The following is an 18,397-nucleotide window of genomic DNA, read 5'->3' on the forward strand; positions in this document are numbered from 1 at the left end:
TCTGACCCTGCCATTCTCAGTCTGACTATTCATTTTATTTTATTTATTTGCGGAATAATAAATAATAATATAATGCCAGCTCTTCGGTTCTGGGTTGGATTTTTTCAGTTCCCATAAGTGTCAATAGTCCATACCTTTTACGACAATCTAAACGACAACGTACGGATGCCTCTGGAATCGCAATCTGCAGTGGAAAATAATGGAAATTACAATTCCGAAGAAAAATAAATAAATTTTACAAACCTTCACATTTATCTATCAACTTTATTACAGGCTACGTACGTCTACGTCAATTTAAGATATGCTTATCGAATCAGGTATGAATTAAGATCATTATAATCTAGGTTAAATATTATTTTAGCTTCGGTATTTTAAGTTTTAGTTATTATGATATTTGTATTTTTAAAATGATTATTTTAATTTCTGTACAGTTAACTTTTTAACTTTTTGTTTATATATTTTTTATACGTTTGTTTTAATATTTGTACACTTTTTGTTTATATATTTTTTATACGTTTATTTTAATATTTGTACTTTTAGGAGGGATCATTTTGATATTTCATTTTCATCTCATAATTTTAGTACAACGGTTAACTCTATAGATTTTTTAAAAGTAGTCATAAATTTGAATTAAAGTATTTCTATTGGTATTATTATTTTTTTTAATTTTACAAATAGGGACCGAATTGACCAATTTTTATTAAAATATGGATCAAAATGAATGTTTTGAGAAAGTACTAGGACTAAAATAAACAAAATTTAAAAGTTTTAGATTTCTTTTTTTAAAATTAAAGAGACCCACATAAACAAAAATCTTAAGTAGAACGATCAAAATAGTATTTAAACCCATAAATACAGTATCTATACGTTGCTAAAATAACATTCTTGTGAAATAAATTTGGATTAAATTGAAATGATGTGATAAATAACTTCTTTTAGTTAAATAAATAAGGAATGAAGGTTAGAATTCTGACTTTTAAAGAGGAATATATAATATATCTTAATTAATTGAGCTATAGTCAAATGAGTATGATGTGACAAATAATTATCCGATGAACTAATAGAACGACACGATTAATATAAGTGCATATAAAATCTAAAGTTTGAAAACATAATTAATTTTTTTTAATTTAGAGATTAAATAAACCTCGTTTTTAAAGTATACCTAGAGTGAATTTATCATTTAACATTTTAAAAAAAGTGATACAAAATGTGAAGGGTAGTTTCTCAATTTGGGAAACTACCCTACAAGACTAACGAAATTGTCCCAAACCACCAAGATTTATACCAAAAAAAGTTCAGTTGTAACGATTTTAATAAATTTATGAGAATACTGTTATTCAAATTGAATGTTTGTGAATATGGGTGGAATAAGAGCTGCCACATTGACTCTCTTATTTAGAAACACGGGTCTCAGTTTATATAGGTCGAGGACAAGACAGATTCGATACAGTCACACACAGGTTAAAGTCCAATTTATTGTTACCGACTTCAAACAGGGATGCCATCAATGTAAAATTCACTAAACACCTAATATTGAGCCGTTTAAATGATATGACAACACTTCTCAAAGCTCCCTTATAAAAGATTGGGTCCATTCCTCATAAAGATACGCAACACAAAACAATTCTCACTAAGTTCGACTCTACATCAATTCAGACTAAATAGTAAGTTATAAGTTTCAAAATATACGTGATCTTATACCACATTAGTGCAGAGTTCTATCTGCAAGTCTTCAGCTCAATTGTAACAGGACTCCACCTCGACTCGGATACTAATGTAGCAGACCTTGACGAAAATCCTACATCATCCAATACATCGAAAGAAATTCTATAGTTTTCTAAAATAAAATATGAAAGGAATATAATTAAGTTCATGGGAACCTAGACATAAAAAAATCGAACATGTGTGTAGTGAGACTAGGACATTACGCAACTGTGTTATTTGGACCAGAAGTAGGGAAGAGGGTGAGAAAGCTCACCTAATAAAAATGCAACAATTAATGATTGAATATTCCAAATTTGAATTTGGGTCTGCGTACATATTTTGGACTACCCTAATGAAATCCCTATCATACCTATATTCTTTGCTTTTACTTGGATAAATGGATCTTCTAAAAATAATAATAATAATTTTAGTATTATACTTGAGGTTTTTTTTTTTTTAATAAATTTTGTTTGTATTGTTTGATTTTGTGATTGGATTTGGGCACGTTTTATAGTTATATTAGGGATGATTTATTAATTGATTTTTTTTTCAAACAAGTTTCTAAGTTGGTCGGTAGAGAAATATTGACTTCACTATTATTCAATTCAATAAAATGAAAATTTAAAGTTAAAATTAACTAAATACCCAATAGAAATTTTCATAAGGGAGCAGCAAGATTTTACTTTCTAATTATATATAAAATTTTTCAATTCTAAAAATTAAATGAAAGAAAATTTGAGATTTTTATTATTATTTTTTTAAATATGTGAGTTGAAGAGAAACTAAAATTAGTCTCCTTATATTAGTACTAGGGCAGTATACAATTTTTTTCCTAAAAATTAAAAGAGAGTCAAAGAATTTAGAATTATGACATGATAACACACTATACGAGTAAGAGAAATGATTTGTTAGGTTATAAACCGAAACTGACCTCTCTCGATCAATACAAATATCATCATAGATATGACCGTGTCGAGAGAGACTTGACCCGAAAAAAAAGAAAGGGAAGGAAAAGGAATGGATAGGAGGAGATGGGGAAAGCTTAGGTTGTAAAGGGGAAGGGGTGTGTATGTGTGTGTTATAATGATATGACGGTGAGAGGACCACATGTTGTGTTGTCATGTGGGACTTGAATAAGGAGAGAAGTGATGATGAGCCCACCCCAATGGCAATGCCTTGCTATAAGATTAGAGTCCCGGTCTTAGCCTCGTTCGGACCACCGATCAAAATTTGATAGCTTACTATTTTCTAAAAGGTAGAGAAATTTTTTTTTCTTTTACATTTTTCTTTCGTGGCGGTTAAAAATTTAGTGGTAGTCGACGAGAGATTGATGTTGACCAATCAGCACCTAACTATCTTTCTTACCTAATTACAAATTTATGGTTTAAATACTATTTTTGTTCATTTATTTTCCACCTTTGTTCATTTTTATTATTGTACTTTCAACTTTTGTTCGTTTTAGTATTTTTACTTTCAAACTATTCGTTTTTGGTCCCACTATTTTTAGAAAGTATCCATTTGAGTTCCTTAATTTTTTTTTATCACAATTTTAGGACGACATGCACTTAACTCACTGTTTTTTTTGAAATGTAGGTATAAACTTGTACTAAAAAAATTTACATTGTATATATAAAATTTTGCAAATAAGGACTAAAATGGCCACGTTTTAAAAATACATGGACCAAAATAAATCTTTTGAAAGTATAGAGAACTAAAATGAACAAAAATTTAAAATATACGGACTAAAATACACGTTTTGAAAAGTACAGAGACGAAAATGAATCAAAACAAAAAACACGTCGACCAGAATAGTATTTAAACATAAATCCCTTTGCCCCTCAATTTCTTTCTTTTGCATTTGGGGCCATTGCCAATGGGGACCAATGTCTTACATTATATTATTAGTTGTGAGCTATGATTGATTTCTCTAACTAATACATCCCCCATGTGCCCCCTCCCCCCTTCCTTACTTCTAACTTCCCATCTCCCATCCTAATTTTTAACCCAACATTTTCCTTTCTCGTCCTATTTCTATGCCCCTAAATTTAATGTCAGACTCGACCCTCTTAAATACCGAATTAATCATGTTCCAAACAAAATAATACGTTAGTTGTCAACTTCAGAATTGCTCATCTGGTTAAAGTATCTATTTCTTTTGTACTAAAAAAACACATTTCATTTAACCGCTCCTATGATCAGATAAACAATTTTTCTGTTATATTTTTACATTTGCATGGTTAAATATTTGCATAAATAACCATTAAAAAATATACAATATAAATATAGCAAAAAAAAAAAAAACCTTGCATTAATTAATTGTTATTATTATATTTTCAATCAATTTTTTGGTAAATTGATTAATAATTTTCTAAAAAGAAGTGTTATAAAGTACATCTGCCTTTTTAAAAGTTATTATATATGCAAACACTATAAAACTTGTGATTACTTTTTAAGAATGGCTTATTTCGGTACTTCCAAACGTAAAAGATCTGTTTGGAACTACAGGATTATGAGTGATTTTAAATCTTATCGATTTCAAATAAATTATGTTGTTTGACACCTAGAATTTTGAATCAAATCGTGTTTTATGTAAAAAGATATCAAAATGGTTGGATTTACCGATTTCATAAAATTTCAAAATAAATTACTTATTTAATTCTTGTCATATTTTAATTTCTAATTGATAAATTTAGATTAAAATCCTAAATCAATAAAATTATAATTATAACCTTCTTTTTAGTACAACAAAAATAGGGATGAAGGACTCAATCTCCGACTAAAAACGAAGAAGTACATGCCTTCATCCTCATATTGATATAATTATAGCTAATTAATATCTAGATTTACTATCAATTATGCAAATCAATAATTAGGAGTATTTTGGTGGGAGGTTGGAATCTCTATTCTACCTGACCTAAAAAAATTACTATTTAAAATAAAACTATCTTAATTACCAGTATCATAATAACTTATTTAAAGAATACTATACGCATTATTATTTTTATGGAAAATACACGTTTATAAATATTTTAAAAAATTAGATTTAAGAAGTGTGGATGTATTTAGACTAGCACGGCCCGACCCAATAATTTCATGAGGGATTGGGTTGATACATACACAAAGCATAAGCCCATCTTCACGGCCGATCCGATTATTTGATATGCGAATTCAAAGGAACAATTTTTTTTTTCTTTTTTCTTTTTCGAAATAGGTTAGGTTGGTATATTTAAACGTAAATATCGCTAAAAAGGTTGAGGTCTCAATTTCATGGAAATGTCGATAAAATCTCGATATTGCTGGATGTTTTTGTAAGAGTTAAAAGAGAAATTAAAAAAATCCAATAAAATATTTAAATTAAAAAATTTATATTTTTCTATTTCTAAATAAGTTAAAAATAATTAATATTAATTTTCTGTTATTTTATTTTTCAAAAAACATTTTGAAATTCTATGTAAATTTCAAAAAAAAAAGTAGTTTTTAAAAATAATTTTTTTTTTTCAAAATCTCATTTTTCTTTTAATACTCAACTTTTTTTTTCTTTCTCGTATTTATCTCTAAAAAATTTTTTCACTCTAATTTTTTTATTTCTAAATTTCTATCTACAAAACTTTTTTTTCTCTCTCTAAAATTTTTCCATTTTGAATATTTTATTGTAATTTATCTCTCTCCAAATTTTTCTGTATTTTTGTTTTTTTTCTAACAGACCAATATAAAAATTTAATATTTTCCTAACTTTATTCTCTTTAAAATTTCATATTTTGTAACTATTATTTCTCTTCGTAATCTATTTTTTCCTCTACATTATATTTTATTTTCTTGTTCAATTTTCTTTCACGCTAACTTTTATTTATCTTTGTATTTATTTTTTTCTATAAAAATTATATTTTGAATCTTGTTTTTATCTCTAAATTTGTTTCCACTATAATTTTTCTATTTCTTTATAATTTCTTTTTTTTTTCTTTAACCTATCTTTTCCTCTTGACTTTAATTTTTTCCTCTTTTTGTCTTTAACTTTTCTTTTTTTTTTCTAAATATTTTTATTTATCTTCCAAAAATTTTCGTACATCTCTATTTTCATGTCTCTATATTAGGGGAAGACAAAAATTTCCACACGATCGGGTCCAAAAAATAGAAAATGCATGTCTCGACCCCGTCCCGTCCCCAATTCCATTTTTTAAATAATTAATATATATTTATTACACTTTTTTCTGCTTAAATTCTAAAAATAATTAAAAACAATTATAAAGCCGATAATTTTTCTCGAGAACATCTCTTAGACCCAAGAACGAGGTGGAGACGGAGACTAAAAATTTTCACGAGCTCGATAATCGAAAAGAACATCTTTACTCGCACCCACACCATTATCATCTCTACTCTACATAAAATTTTCTCTATATCCGGAAAAGTAAGAAAGTCAAGTGCTAACGTGCAGCTCCCATTCCTCCACCAAGAGAAAGCCTAAGAGAAGACCATGCTACCAGTCCTAGCTGGCACCGAAGCCAAGGGAAAGCATTTGAACAAGAGGAATGAAAGAAGAGCTTATTCGTATTCAATGCGGGACGACCCAGCCTCCCAGATCCGCATCAGCGAGTGGTGTGACGACGACCAACTTGATTTAAAATAACGATTTGAATGTAATGACTCGGGAAAAGAGAAAGCAGTTCTGCTTTCTTATTTTCAATTTTCTAAATTTTTAAAAACATAAAACTAAAAATGGTTACCAAACACGTTTTGTGAAAAACAAAAAACAAAAAAGGGTTATAAAAGTTTTTGTTTTTTAAAAATAGAAAACCAAAAACTAAAAACAAGAAAAACCCAAAAACCAAACATGGTTATCAAATGGGTCGGAAGTAATTTTAACCGTATCAAAAGTTATTTTGGACCCAAAACACATCCTTAAATTACTGTAGTAATAATAGTACTGTACATCCATAAGATTCTATTTCTAAAAATTAAACTTGCTTGTGTTTCGTTTAAAAAAGTAAACTTCTCTGACTCACTTTTTTGAACAAATTTTTGTTGTTGTTATTCTTTTTAAATTCTTAGATTAATTTCAAAACAAAACTAAAAAAAGATCTAAAAGTTTTTTATTTTATTTCAATTTGGCCATAATTTAAAAATTATTGATTTTTATTTTTTGTTTTTTATTAACAAATAAATATTTAAAAATTGTATAACTATGTATTTATCTATTGACAACTTGAACCTAACTTACTTTCGACTAGAATGTTGTGAGTTCAAATTACACCTCCGCATGTATGAAGAAAAACTATATATTTATCTATTAAATATTTATCCATTACCTATTAATAAAATGGCAATTCTTACTTGCAACTATACACATGGTTCAATAATTAAGGTATTTTGTTTCTTTGGTATAGGTCGGAGTTCAGTCCTCCATCTTTGTACTTTGTATTGAAAAATGGTAATTCCAACTCAATCCTCCCGGGAGTACTTAATTGGAAAATTAATTGTACATAACACAAATAACTATTCCACATTATCTCATATTTAAATCCCAAATGAACACAAAAAGCAAATAGCGAGACACTTTAGGCAGTCCATTTCACCGACTTAAAAGCAGAAGTCAAATAAAGCAAATCATTAAAGAGGGAGAGTTAATTAAAATTATTAAATTAACATTTTTATTTACCCCAAATCTTTGGTACTTTAAGGGATTTCCCTCCCTCTCAGTTACTCCTCATTCCTTTCCTTCGCTGTCCAAATTGTACCAAAAATATATATACTCTTTTTGTGCCTACCAAAATATGTATACTTGCATTATCATTAATTATATTGGTTTAATAATGTAGCATGCTTAACTCAAAAGAAAAAAAAATTTAGATAATAATAATAATAATGTGGTATGCTGAAAGCCTCAACTACTCCCAATGAGCAAATCAATGACTTATTTTTTTTTTTAGGATATGTCATATTTTCTTAGTCATAAACTTGTTTTATTAATCTGCATGTTTGAAATTAGTCTACTTAAAAAGTCAGTGCACTGCTACTTTTAACTATAACGTGTCACATTTAAGAGATAAATAGACAAAATCTATTGAAAGTTTACAAATCAAATAAACTAATTTGATTTATTCTTCAATTAAAATGAGCGGGTGATTATCATAAGAAATTGAAAAAGTAATTACAAAATATGTTGAAAAAACAAAGAAGCAATTAAAAACTTCCGCTATCAAAAAAAATAAAAATAAAAACTCTCGGTTTGCCACGTGCCGTACCTGAATTCAAAGACAGGGACATAGGTCCCACATACAAATCCACGTGGCATTCTTTCACTCGTCAGAGTTGTTCGTTTTAACCCATCGTTGTCACGATCACCTAATCAACGTCCACGTGTCCCCTTCAGATCATCCAAACCTTCCTTTTTTGAAAAAACCGCTTTGGTTCCTCTCTGCCCCACTCATTTTTGTGTCTCTGCTCCAAAAGAAACTTCATTATAAGACAAGTTAAGCTTCTTCGGTTATCACAAAGCGGATTTCATCTTCCATTTTCAGTCTTCTCTTCCGATCTCAGGCATCAGTGACTCAGATTCTTAGTGACTGGAGCTCTCGCAGCCGCATCGCCAAGATGTTCGTCAAGAAACTCGTTGATATGGCTTCGCGGAAGGCAAGTCACTCTGTTACTGTCACTATTTTCTTTCCACTCAGATTTTCTTCTCTTCTTCTTCCGATCGTCTTTACCAAATCGTCAACTGCGCACTGTCGATCGGACTCTCTGATCTTAAAATGCTTTGATTCTAAGCAGCCTGATCACTGTTTCGATTTAGTTTTAATTTCTGCTTTCGTTCTGCTTTGTTACTGATTTTGTTTTGCGGAATCTACGAGGCTTGAATGAAACGGAAGTTCGAATTGATTAACAAGAGTTTTCACAATTGATCTGTGCAGAGTTCATTATCTTGTTTCTATTTATTAATTTTTTGATATTCCTGGAGAGTGCGGGAAATTGGAAAACGTAGCAATCTGGAATTCACCTAGAAAGTGTAGTCATAGGAGTTGGAATCCCTAGGATTTATTTTTTTTTAGAATCGGAATTAGCAGAAGCTGACGCCAATTCCTAATGCAACTTGTTTTATGATTTTATCATTCCTCTTCTTCGGCTCTCTGCAAATCGGGGGCCTCGAGTCGAAGAAGAGGAAGAAGCTACCACTGGCGCTGCGACGTGGCGTGGATTCATTTGTTGATTAAAAAAGCCTTAATAGTCTATCGAGTCGATGAGTCGGCAGATAACGCCAAAACCGATATCGGATTTATTTATTTTTATGAAAGAAGAATTAAATAGTTGTATGGTCCGCGACGATTGGGTTCTGCCAGACGAAATTTTAAAATCGGCCGAGGGCAAATGATATTTGTGTTTTGCAGCACTCGTTCGTCTTTGGAAATTATTATTTTAAAAGTTAAAGTTTGTTGGCTTCTGTAAATCTTTTTATTTTTCGATTTTTTTTTAACCTATTCTCAAATCGAGTCATCCTCAATCCCAACATCTTGTGAGAACAAGAAGTAGGTTTGAATTCTATTTTGACGTTGAATTTTTTTAGCCTTTTTTTAATATTTCCAAATATTTATTATATCCCTAACTTTTTAAAATACATTAAAAATTATGTAATATAAATATTTATTATCAATTTATCATATTGTTGTCGAAAAGAAAATTATGTTTTTTTAATAACCGAGTCCAGAAGAAATAAATGTATGAGAGTCAGAGACACGAGCAGTCCACGTGATGGGCGGCGAGTTGTTTGGGTAAGGGCTGGAATGTATTTAGAATTAGACCCTTCATAACTAATATTTACAGATTTATCTTTTTCTTCTTTTTTTTTTAAATATTATTTTAAATAATGTAAATTGATATCATTGCATGGTTTTGTATATTTTTTTTACTCCTCTAACCTTTTTTTTCTCTTTGGCAAATAACTCCGAAATTACCTCCCATTGTCGTATGCTTTTTAATATGAATTTCAGTGAATTGTTCTTTTGGAAAAATTATCTTTAGAGTTATTTGATCTGCTAAGGTTTTATGCTTCAATGGCAGATATGTTTTTTTAATGATTTTTATTTTTAGATACATATTCTGAAATCCTTAAAGTCTGTCCCAATTTTTTTAAACTTTTCTTGTCAGAATTATTTCTCTGGATTTCTCAATTTTAAAGTATTGATTTTTTTCTTTCGAGTTCGAGATTAAAATCTTCGATCTTTTAATCTTAAATATGTCTTAATGAGCTCTTTTGTTGGAAAATTCTTTGACAATTTTATAGTTTTTTTACGTTTAGATATTAGACATTTTTTGAATTAGAAAGTAGACTTCTAATGTAAGCTAGTCCTCTTATTATCCCTTCCTTGCCAGACAAATTGTCCATCGGCAGTAATCTCCCGCGGGTGTATCTTTGCGGTATTCAATATACGAAAGCCATTGATATCTAATGTATTGAATTAAATTTACCCAATTCATCGGCTTAAGCTTTTGGGTTGAGTGTTGGTTTATTTATCCTTAAAACCATTTCCGTTCTTCACTGCCAAGGTTTAAATTATTACTTGTAAAGAGATACAAAAGAAAAAGGGGTGGTTGATTTGTCCATGGAAGGAGGAGTTTGCATTGATGAATGAGAAATCTTCCTTCTTTTTTTTTTTTTTTTTTAACATGGAGAGGGGATAGTTTTGTAACAATTTGACATGTTTGTGCTGCAGCCAGGAGGCACCTTTGACGGCTTAAAAGGATGTGAGGTGGAACCACGTCTTGCCTTCCACTATGGCATTCCATCAGGTTCTACTACGTTTGCTTATGACTCCATCCAAAGGATACTTGCTCTTTCTACCAAGTAGGTGTCCTTCGCCCCATCCTTGATCATAACTTCTTTTTTTTTTTTTGGTCCAAATTCTTCTCCAACTAGTTACCCATTTACCTCCCATTTTGCAGTTAATTAATTGGTGAAAGAATTGAATGTTTAACTTTCAGTGCTTATTGTTATTCGTAGAGATGGTCGAATTAAGCTATTTGGAAAAGATAACACTCAAACTCTACTCGAGTCTAAGGAGGCAATTCCCAGCAAGTTTTTGCAAGTATACTGATTCTTATCTTCTCAGTTCTGTATCTGGTGAACATTTTTATTTTAGGTGCTTCCTAACAAGCCTACTTAATAAGATATTGAGGTTTTTCACTTTCAGTTCATGGAGAACCAGGGATTCCTTCTTAATGTTACTGCAAACAACCAAATTGAGGTAATTCACTAAGAGGAGACTAATTCTGATTTCAACCAAGTAATTTATTCCATTAGGTTATAATCACTTCATGCAGTCAATGATAGTTGTGAGTCATGATTTGTCTGTCTCCTTCGTAATATAACATAATACTTATAGAAATCTTTTTGTGTAGGTATGGGATATAGACAAGAAGTTGTTGTTACATGTGCATGTTTTCGAGGAAGAAATCACCTCTTTCACGATCTTACAACAGAGTCCATATATGTAAGTTTGTTCTGCTTTCATTGAAAATCTAGGTGTGTTACTGCCCTTAAGTTTCTTATGAGACTAAAATTTGCAGGTATGTTGGAGATTATCTCGGTAATGTTTCAATTTTGAAGCTCGACCAAAGTCTCTGTAACATAATACAAATGAAGTACACCATACCTGTTTCAGCCTCACGTGGTGAGACCAATTTTATTTTCTTCTTCTCTGCAGTCTCTTCCAACATCTCTCTCACAAAATTGTTCAATTGTAATCATGTACTGACAAGTTGTTAACAATGTAATCCCTGTTGATCACTTAGTTGTGAACTGATCTATGTTAAAGCGCGGACTTCACTGCATCCTTAGCAAATAACGTAGATTTAGAATTGATGAAATGGGGCTTATAATCATAGCTCCCTACTTGATTAATCAAGCATATCCACGCCACATCAGAGAGATACATACATACACACACATATATTATATTATTGTCAAGCAAATGCATATCTGTATAAAATTGTTTGGTTTTCTTTTTCCAGGACATCTACTTCCTACCTATTTTTCTATTCGAAATTCACCTCTATTCTTGAACTGAAACGCACCAACCATCTTGTTCAGGAAATCCAGCTGAAGTTACCAGTGATATATCTATAAACCACATATTACCACAACCGACCACTGAATTTAAGAGGTAATGCAAGAAATCATGGCCCTGACTCGCACTGCTTATTTGTTAAAAAAAATAAGTAGTTGAATTATTAAAATTAAAGTTTATCGCTATCATCTTTGTTTCTACTCCTTGTAGAGTGCTTCTAATATTCAATGATGGCCTGATTACTCTGTGGGATACTAAAGAATCCAGATATATTTTCATCACGGGTGGAAATACCATGCTATCACCATATCAAGAAGCAAAGAAGGTGACCTGTGCATGCTGGGTCTGCCCTTTAGGAAGTAAAGTTGCTGTTGGGTATGGCAACGGAGATGTTTTAATATGGACTATTCCTTATGGCAAAAATCCGAGAACTGATTCAGTGTCCGAGAATAGCACTCGAACTGGTCCTTTATGTAAGCTTAATCTTGGATATAAGTTGGACAAAATTCCTATAGCGTCGCTGAGGTGTGCTTATGTGGATGCAAAAACAAGTAGACTATATGTTATGGGTGCCTCTGCGAACTTCCTGCAGGTACTGCAATTTATGATGAAACCGTTTCCAGTATTTCCCAGAGAAGCATATTATTTATTAATAAGCACGTTATGATGACCTTTCAAACTTGTAATTTTGGTGTAACCATCAACAACTTGAAGAATTGCAAGTTTAATTATGAATGTAACTGAACAAATTTAGACCATAGTTTTGCTCATCTCTGTTCAATATGATGCATGCAGGACCTAAATTTAAAGTGAACTTAACTAACATTTAAATAATTTGGAGGCAGGTAGTCTTGTTAAATGAGCAAACTGAAGCTCGCATGATTAAATTGGGGCTTCAGCTGTCCGAACCTTGCATCGACATGGCAATCATTTCAAGCCTCAACGATCACAGCAAGAACAAGCAAGATTATTTATTATTGCTTGGGAAATCTGGCTGTATTTATGCTTATGATGATTGCATGATTGACAAATATCTCCTACAACAATCCCAATCCAGGTCGGCAACCTCACTTCCAAAAGAGGCTATGCTTAAGATTCCGTTTGTTGATTCAATCATAACTGTGGCAAGATTTTTCATCAATAACTCTAGTTCTCTATATGCTTCAGATGAGGTATGATGGAAGTGTAATTCATTTCATGCTTTCGTGCATTCAAATCCTCACCATATATTAATTTTCTTGTCAGCTAAGAGAGTGCGCTTTCTGATATGTTGTGTCACTGTAGGATTACATTCAGCGGACAAAAGACATTCCTTCACTTTTTCTTTCTGAGCCAAAACCAAAGGAAGTAACATACTTAAACACAGTCCAGTTTGGTGGATTTTCAAAGGTTGAGAATTTGTATATATCTGGACATAATGATGGAAGCATAAACTTTTGGGATGCATCATGCCCTATTTTCATCCCAATATTTTCTTTACAACAACAGGTAAACATTTTTCTTATCTCTGAGCTTATCAAGATTTCAAATGAAAGAGAAATTTGCGTATCTATTCATATCTTCATTTTCTTTCATTAGCTTTAAGTTCATAATTGAGGACTCTATTCCTGCTGCTTGGGCTGGATTACATGTTTTAACTTTGCACAGGAGATATAAACATTATTTGTTTTCTTCACCACAAATTAAGCGCACAGATCGAGATTTGGACAAGGACCCGTTAAAGGATTTTAAACATTATAACTATATTTATTCAAAATCCATCTCCTATGAGCTAGCTATCTTCCCTTACTTGGGACATGAGTAAAGCAGGCATGCCATGACAAAACTTGGGAATGATTCTTTTCCATTTAGATTGTAACCAAAAATAAAATTTTTACTGAAATTATTGTTAATAATGCAGAGCGAGGATGATTTTTCTTTAAGTGGTATACCGGTGACAGCATTGCATTTTGATGGCAGTTCCCAGATTCTTGTTTCTGGAGATCACAGCGGAATGGTGAACTAATATCTTGAGTAATATTACAAAACTGACAAAATAGGATTCTTAATGGTTTAATATTAAGACGCTATTGTATCTGACAGGTTCGTGTCTTTAAATTTCGGCCAGAACCTTATGCAGCTGACAACAGTTTTATGCCTTTCCAAGGTAGTTTTAGGTTAATGAATCCATGACTTGACTAAGATGTATTGTTTGGTTTAATTATTTATTAAGTAGAGATGAGTTTTCCATGGTGAAAATTGTAATTATGTGTTCTGAAAGGGATCATCGTGACATACCACAGGAAGTACGAAGAAACGGAACAATCATATTATGCAGAGTGTTAAACTTATAAAAGTTGATGGTCCAATACTTGCAATCAACATAAACCCCAGATCAAATCATCTTGCTGTTGGATCTGACCAAGGATGTGTAAGCTTAGTCTCTTATTTTGCACTGTGAAGTTGCACACTTTCTTTTCACATTGAATGACTGAATGTCAAGAATGTCAGGAGACTATACATTTTAGATCGATTTGCTCTATGTTTGGTGGAGAACTGACAAATTTAATTTGTTGCAACTGCTATCACTTTCAACAGGTTTCCCTATTCGATATTCAAGGGTCCAATCTAATATATCAAAAACGTATTACCAGTGAAATATCTGCCGGTATCATTTCTTTGCAGTTTGAAAGCTGCAATTTGCAGGGTTTTGAGAAAAATGTTCTCGCTATTGCGACCAAGGATTCTTCTATCTTGGCTCTTGACAGTGAAACTGGAAATACATTAAGTGCTAGCAATGTTCATCCCAAGAAACCCTCTAGAGCTCTATTCATGCAGATTTTATGTAAGATCTACTATCTCTCTCTCTCTCTGATAATGTATAGAAGAATCATACTGAATTTAATCTCCTGTTTTCTACAGATGGTCAAGATGCAGCAACCAGAGGATCAAGCATGTCAGATGATCTAGAACTGGTAAAAGGTAGTCCAGCTGTGGATAGCATGCCAAAACAGTCTCTGTTATTACTATGTTCTGAGAAAGCCTCATATATCTATTCCTTTGTGCATGCTGTTCAGGTAGGCATCGTCTTTAGGCACCCAATTGAGTTATTTTTCTACATTACTGAGCTACTGACTACCACTGTCATTGTTTCTTTCTTCTCAGGGAATCAGGAAGGTTCTTTACAAGAAGAAGTTTCATTCATCATGTTGTTGGGCATCAACCTTCTATAGTACCTCAGATGTTGGTCTCATGCTTGTTTTCGGCACTGGGAAAATCGAAATAAGGTGCTGGTTTTGCATATTTTGATCTTGCTTTAGTCAAATTATACCATGATAGAGATATAGTGTTTCAATATTTTCTTTACTCTATGATTTAAATGTCGATCATTAGGAGTGTTTTACTAATTAGAAGTCAAAGATTGCTCGATGCTTATGTTTTTAAGATTTTTGTTTCCATCATAGCAAGATATTGCATGGTTTACAGCACATAAGATTCAGTTTATTGTGGGAGAATGGCCGCTGGAATAATCAGGCTGTTCTTGAGCCATAAGTTCTTAATGCAACTTGATTGGTGCACAATACTAGGTTAATCTAGCTGTGAAGTTTAGTAATTTTATACGTGTACATTTCTCATAGAATTCCACCATCACATTTGGAGTGCGTATTTGTGATCTGTTGAACACATATTAACTTAAATACCAACCATTGTAGGTCCTTGCCAGAGTTCTCTCTCTTAAAGGAGACTTCAGTAAGAGGTTTCAGATGTTCTCCTTCAAAAGTTAATTCATTGCCTGATTGCATTATATGTTCTTCCAAGGATGGCGAACTTATTGCGGTATGAAGCATGGATGTTAGCATTTAAATTCTACCCACCCCCAACACAATTGAATGCTCTTATTAATCTCTGTCTTCTTTATGAACAGGTAAATGGTGATCAAGAAATGTTTGTCGTCTCGGTATTGTGCCATAAGAAAATCTTTAGGTATTTATTTCTTCCATGTAAAAATTTGCATCTGGTGATGATCATGTACGTCCTTCATATCCTCGGTGCATTCAAGACATGTTAACTGCTTTGTTTTTGTTTTAGGATTTTGGACTCTGTCAGTCACATATACAGGAAAGATCATACTTTTTCACAAGAAGGGATTATTGCTCACAAGGAGAAAAAGAAGGTAAGAAACATTACTTCAACTCTACCTAGAACAAGAATGTTCAATCAAAAGGGTGACAAAACTTGTCTCTCGAATAATGCTAGGGTATGTTTACATCTGTTTTCCAAGAGATGGCTGGAAGCAAAACAAAGCAGGCTCCCGACATCGAAACAGAAGATGCTAAAGAATCTGTTGAAGAACTTTCCGTAATCTTTTCAGCTTCCAACTTCCACAGGGACGTTAAAATTGCTGAAGGTAGTGAAGACAAGTCTGCATTGGATATAGGTATTCACTCCACGTGCTAGTTTATCTTTTAAACTGATAAATTGTTCGAGTTATGAAACTTGATTACAACAATAATTTGTCTAAATCTATTGAAGTCTCTGTTCAGTATCCTCTTTTTGTCTAAACATGTTATATTTTGTCTTTCTATCCTTCAGATGACATCGAACTTGAAGATCCTGTTGAAAAACCAAAAGAACAGAGCATGTTGGGTAATCTTAACAAGCAAAAGTTGGCAAGTACATTTAATTCTTCTTTAAAGGTCAGTGTCCCACCAGTTTCTTGAAAATTAATCTTCTCTTGATGTATTTTTAATTGCTGGCTATATCAACTACTTTAGATTAGTTTAGAATTACATCTTTCAAAATTTATGCCTAAATTTACAGTTGGCTGCTTGGTGCGAGAATGTAAAATTGAGAACTTTTATTTCTATGAGAATTAAACTATAATGAACTATGGCTTTACAAATCCAAACTATACTAGCATACATCGTCACCCTAATCGAATCAGTATATACTTCATCAAAAAATTCAGGAAAGCTGAAACAGATGAAGGTCAAGACGGAGAAAAACTCGGCCAAGGAAGAGCAACCTGATTGGAATCCAGATAATAAGGCAGGTGCAGTTGATCAAATCAAGAAGAAGTACGGGTTTTCATCAGCTGGGGTAAGTACACATCTGCTACCAATCTTCTAGCTACGCATACATATGGCTAAGTTGAACTCTTACAAATGATGCCTTTCGAAAAAGATGATGAGAGGAGTAGGTCAATGGATCTTATAAATCTTGTCGGGTTCTTTGATATTATTCATCTGGGATCCTTAACAATCTTAAATAAGGAGAAAGATGTAAGCAATGTATGTATAAATGATCTAGATAACTCTAGCAGTTTATACGAATTCTAACTAATGATTCCTTCTTAAGATTGAGCCGACACTGCACAATTAGATATTGGTGATCCTTGGACGAATACAAAAGTAGATAGACGAATGCAAGCTGTATGGCCTCTTGGAACGTAGCTGTTAGAGTCACATTTCGGGGCTAATATTCCACTTAATCAGAAATAGATTGAGCTATTGATGTAGAAAATAGTGAACTAATTTAGAGTGTTGGTGTAAGATTTGATGAAGTTGCATCACCACTGATCACCATCCGTTTTCTTTGCTTGCAGGAAACAAGTGTTGCAAAGATGACAGAAAGCAAGCTGCAAGAGAATGTGAAGAAATTACAGGTACAATCCCCAACTTTCAACTTCAAGAAAAGTATGCAAAGGGGTTTTATATTAATTGAATTTGAGCAAAAGAGGGAAGGGGAATGATATATAATTACATTGTGCAGGGAATCAACCAAAGAGCTACAGATATGCAAGACACAGGCAAAGTCATTTTCATCAATGGCAAATCAATTACTGCGAACTGCTGAACATGGAAAACGTAATTAAAAAGTAATTATTTGTTATATTTTGACTGCTTGGTGCTCACAGTCTCTGGTTTTTGAGTGGAGGCTAGCCCAGCACCAAATTCTCTAAATTCAAGTCATTTCAAGAAAAAACCTTTTTTTTTGCTTAAGGTCAATTACTGCTTTCATATAAATTAAACTGACATTTCATTGTAGGCTAGCACCTCGAAATCCAGTGTTATAATACGAGTAAAATTATTACTTACATATTGTCATTTCCCATCCATTTGTCGACCGAGATGGTACCCAGACTGGTGTATGCCAGTATCTTTATTTTCATATTGTAAAATATATTGAAAACGTATTAAAAGAATGGCAACAAAATCTCGACCATGATGAGTTAGGCATAAAGGGGGAAAAGGCCAAGAATAAAGGATGTAAATTTAGAAAAAAAATTCTTAGGTTCTGTCCATTTAATCTTTATTTACAGAATTTTAATACAATGAAGATACTCTAATACAAAGGAAATTGAAATTTAGTTAGTGAAAAATAAGATAAAAATGAACGAACTAAAATAATCACTTTTTAAAAGTAGAACGTTTCGATATAAAGAACAAAAGTCGAAAGTATAGAAACCATACCATTATAAACATTTTAAAAATATAAGGATCAAACCGAGTCAAAATAATTCTTTATAAGCTGGCTTAAATTAGACACGGCATGTGAAAGTAGCATATTTGCATGTGCTTATTGGTCCATGAATTTATTACAAATTTATCAAGTAGAGTCTACAGTAGAGAGAGTTTTAGCAGCCACCGGAGTCA

The 18,397-nt window shown here is 32.1% G+C and overlaps 1 protein-coding gene across 1 annotated transcript; it reads left to right on the forward strand.

Annotated features, from left to right (window-relative positions):
• The first annotated feature begins 8,191 nt into the window (after nt 1–8,191).
• DAW1 (Transducin/WD40 repeat-like superfamily protein) lies at nt 8,192–17,840 on the forward strand. Its single transcript, XM_088118615.1, is given in 25 exon segments — nt 8,192–8,338; nt 10,414–10,540; nt 10,697–10,781; nt 10,887–10,940; nt 11,095–11,186; nt 11,263–11,366; nt 11,786–11,858; nt 11,973–12,354; nt 12,608–12,934; nt 13,047–13,250; nt 13,663–13,758; nt 13,845–13,908; nt 14,045–14,172; nt 14,340–14,586; nt 14,664–14,818; nt 14,907–15,028; nt 15,455–15,578; nt 15,667–15,725; nt 15,831–15,915; nt 15,999–16,179; nt 16,335–16,430; nt 16,705–16,841; nt 17,347–17,406; nt 17,514–17,549; nt 17,551–17,840. Coding segments are annotated over 25 exon segments (3,147 nt in total). The 5' UTR covers nt 8,192–8,295; the 3' UTR covers nt 17,617–17,840.
• The last annotated feature ends 557 nt before the right edge of the window (nt 17,841–18,397 follow it).

This window comes from Momordica charantia (assembly GCF_013281855.1).
Source record: "Momordica charantia cultivar OHB3-1 chromosome 10 unlocalized genomic scaffold, Mcharantia_2.0 BLBB01000010.1, whole genome shotgun sequence".
Taxonomy (NCBI): Eukaryota; Viridiplantae; Streptophyta; class Magnoliopsida; order Cucurbitales; family Cucurbitaceae; genus Momordica; species Momordica charantia.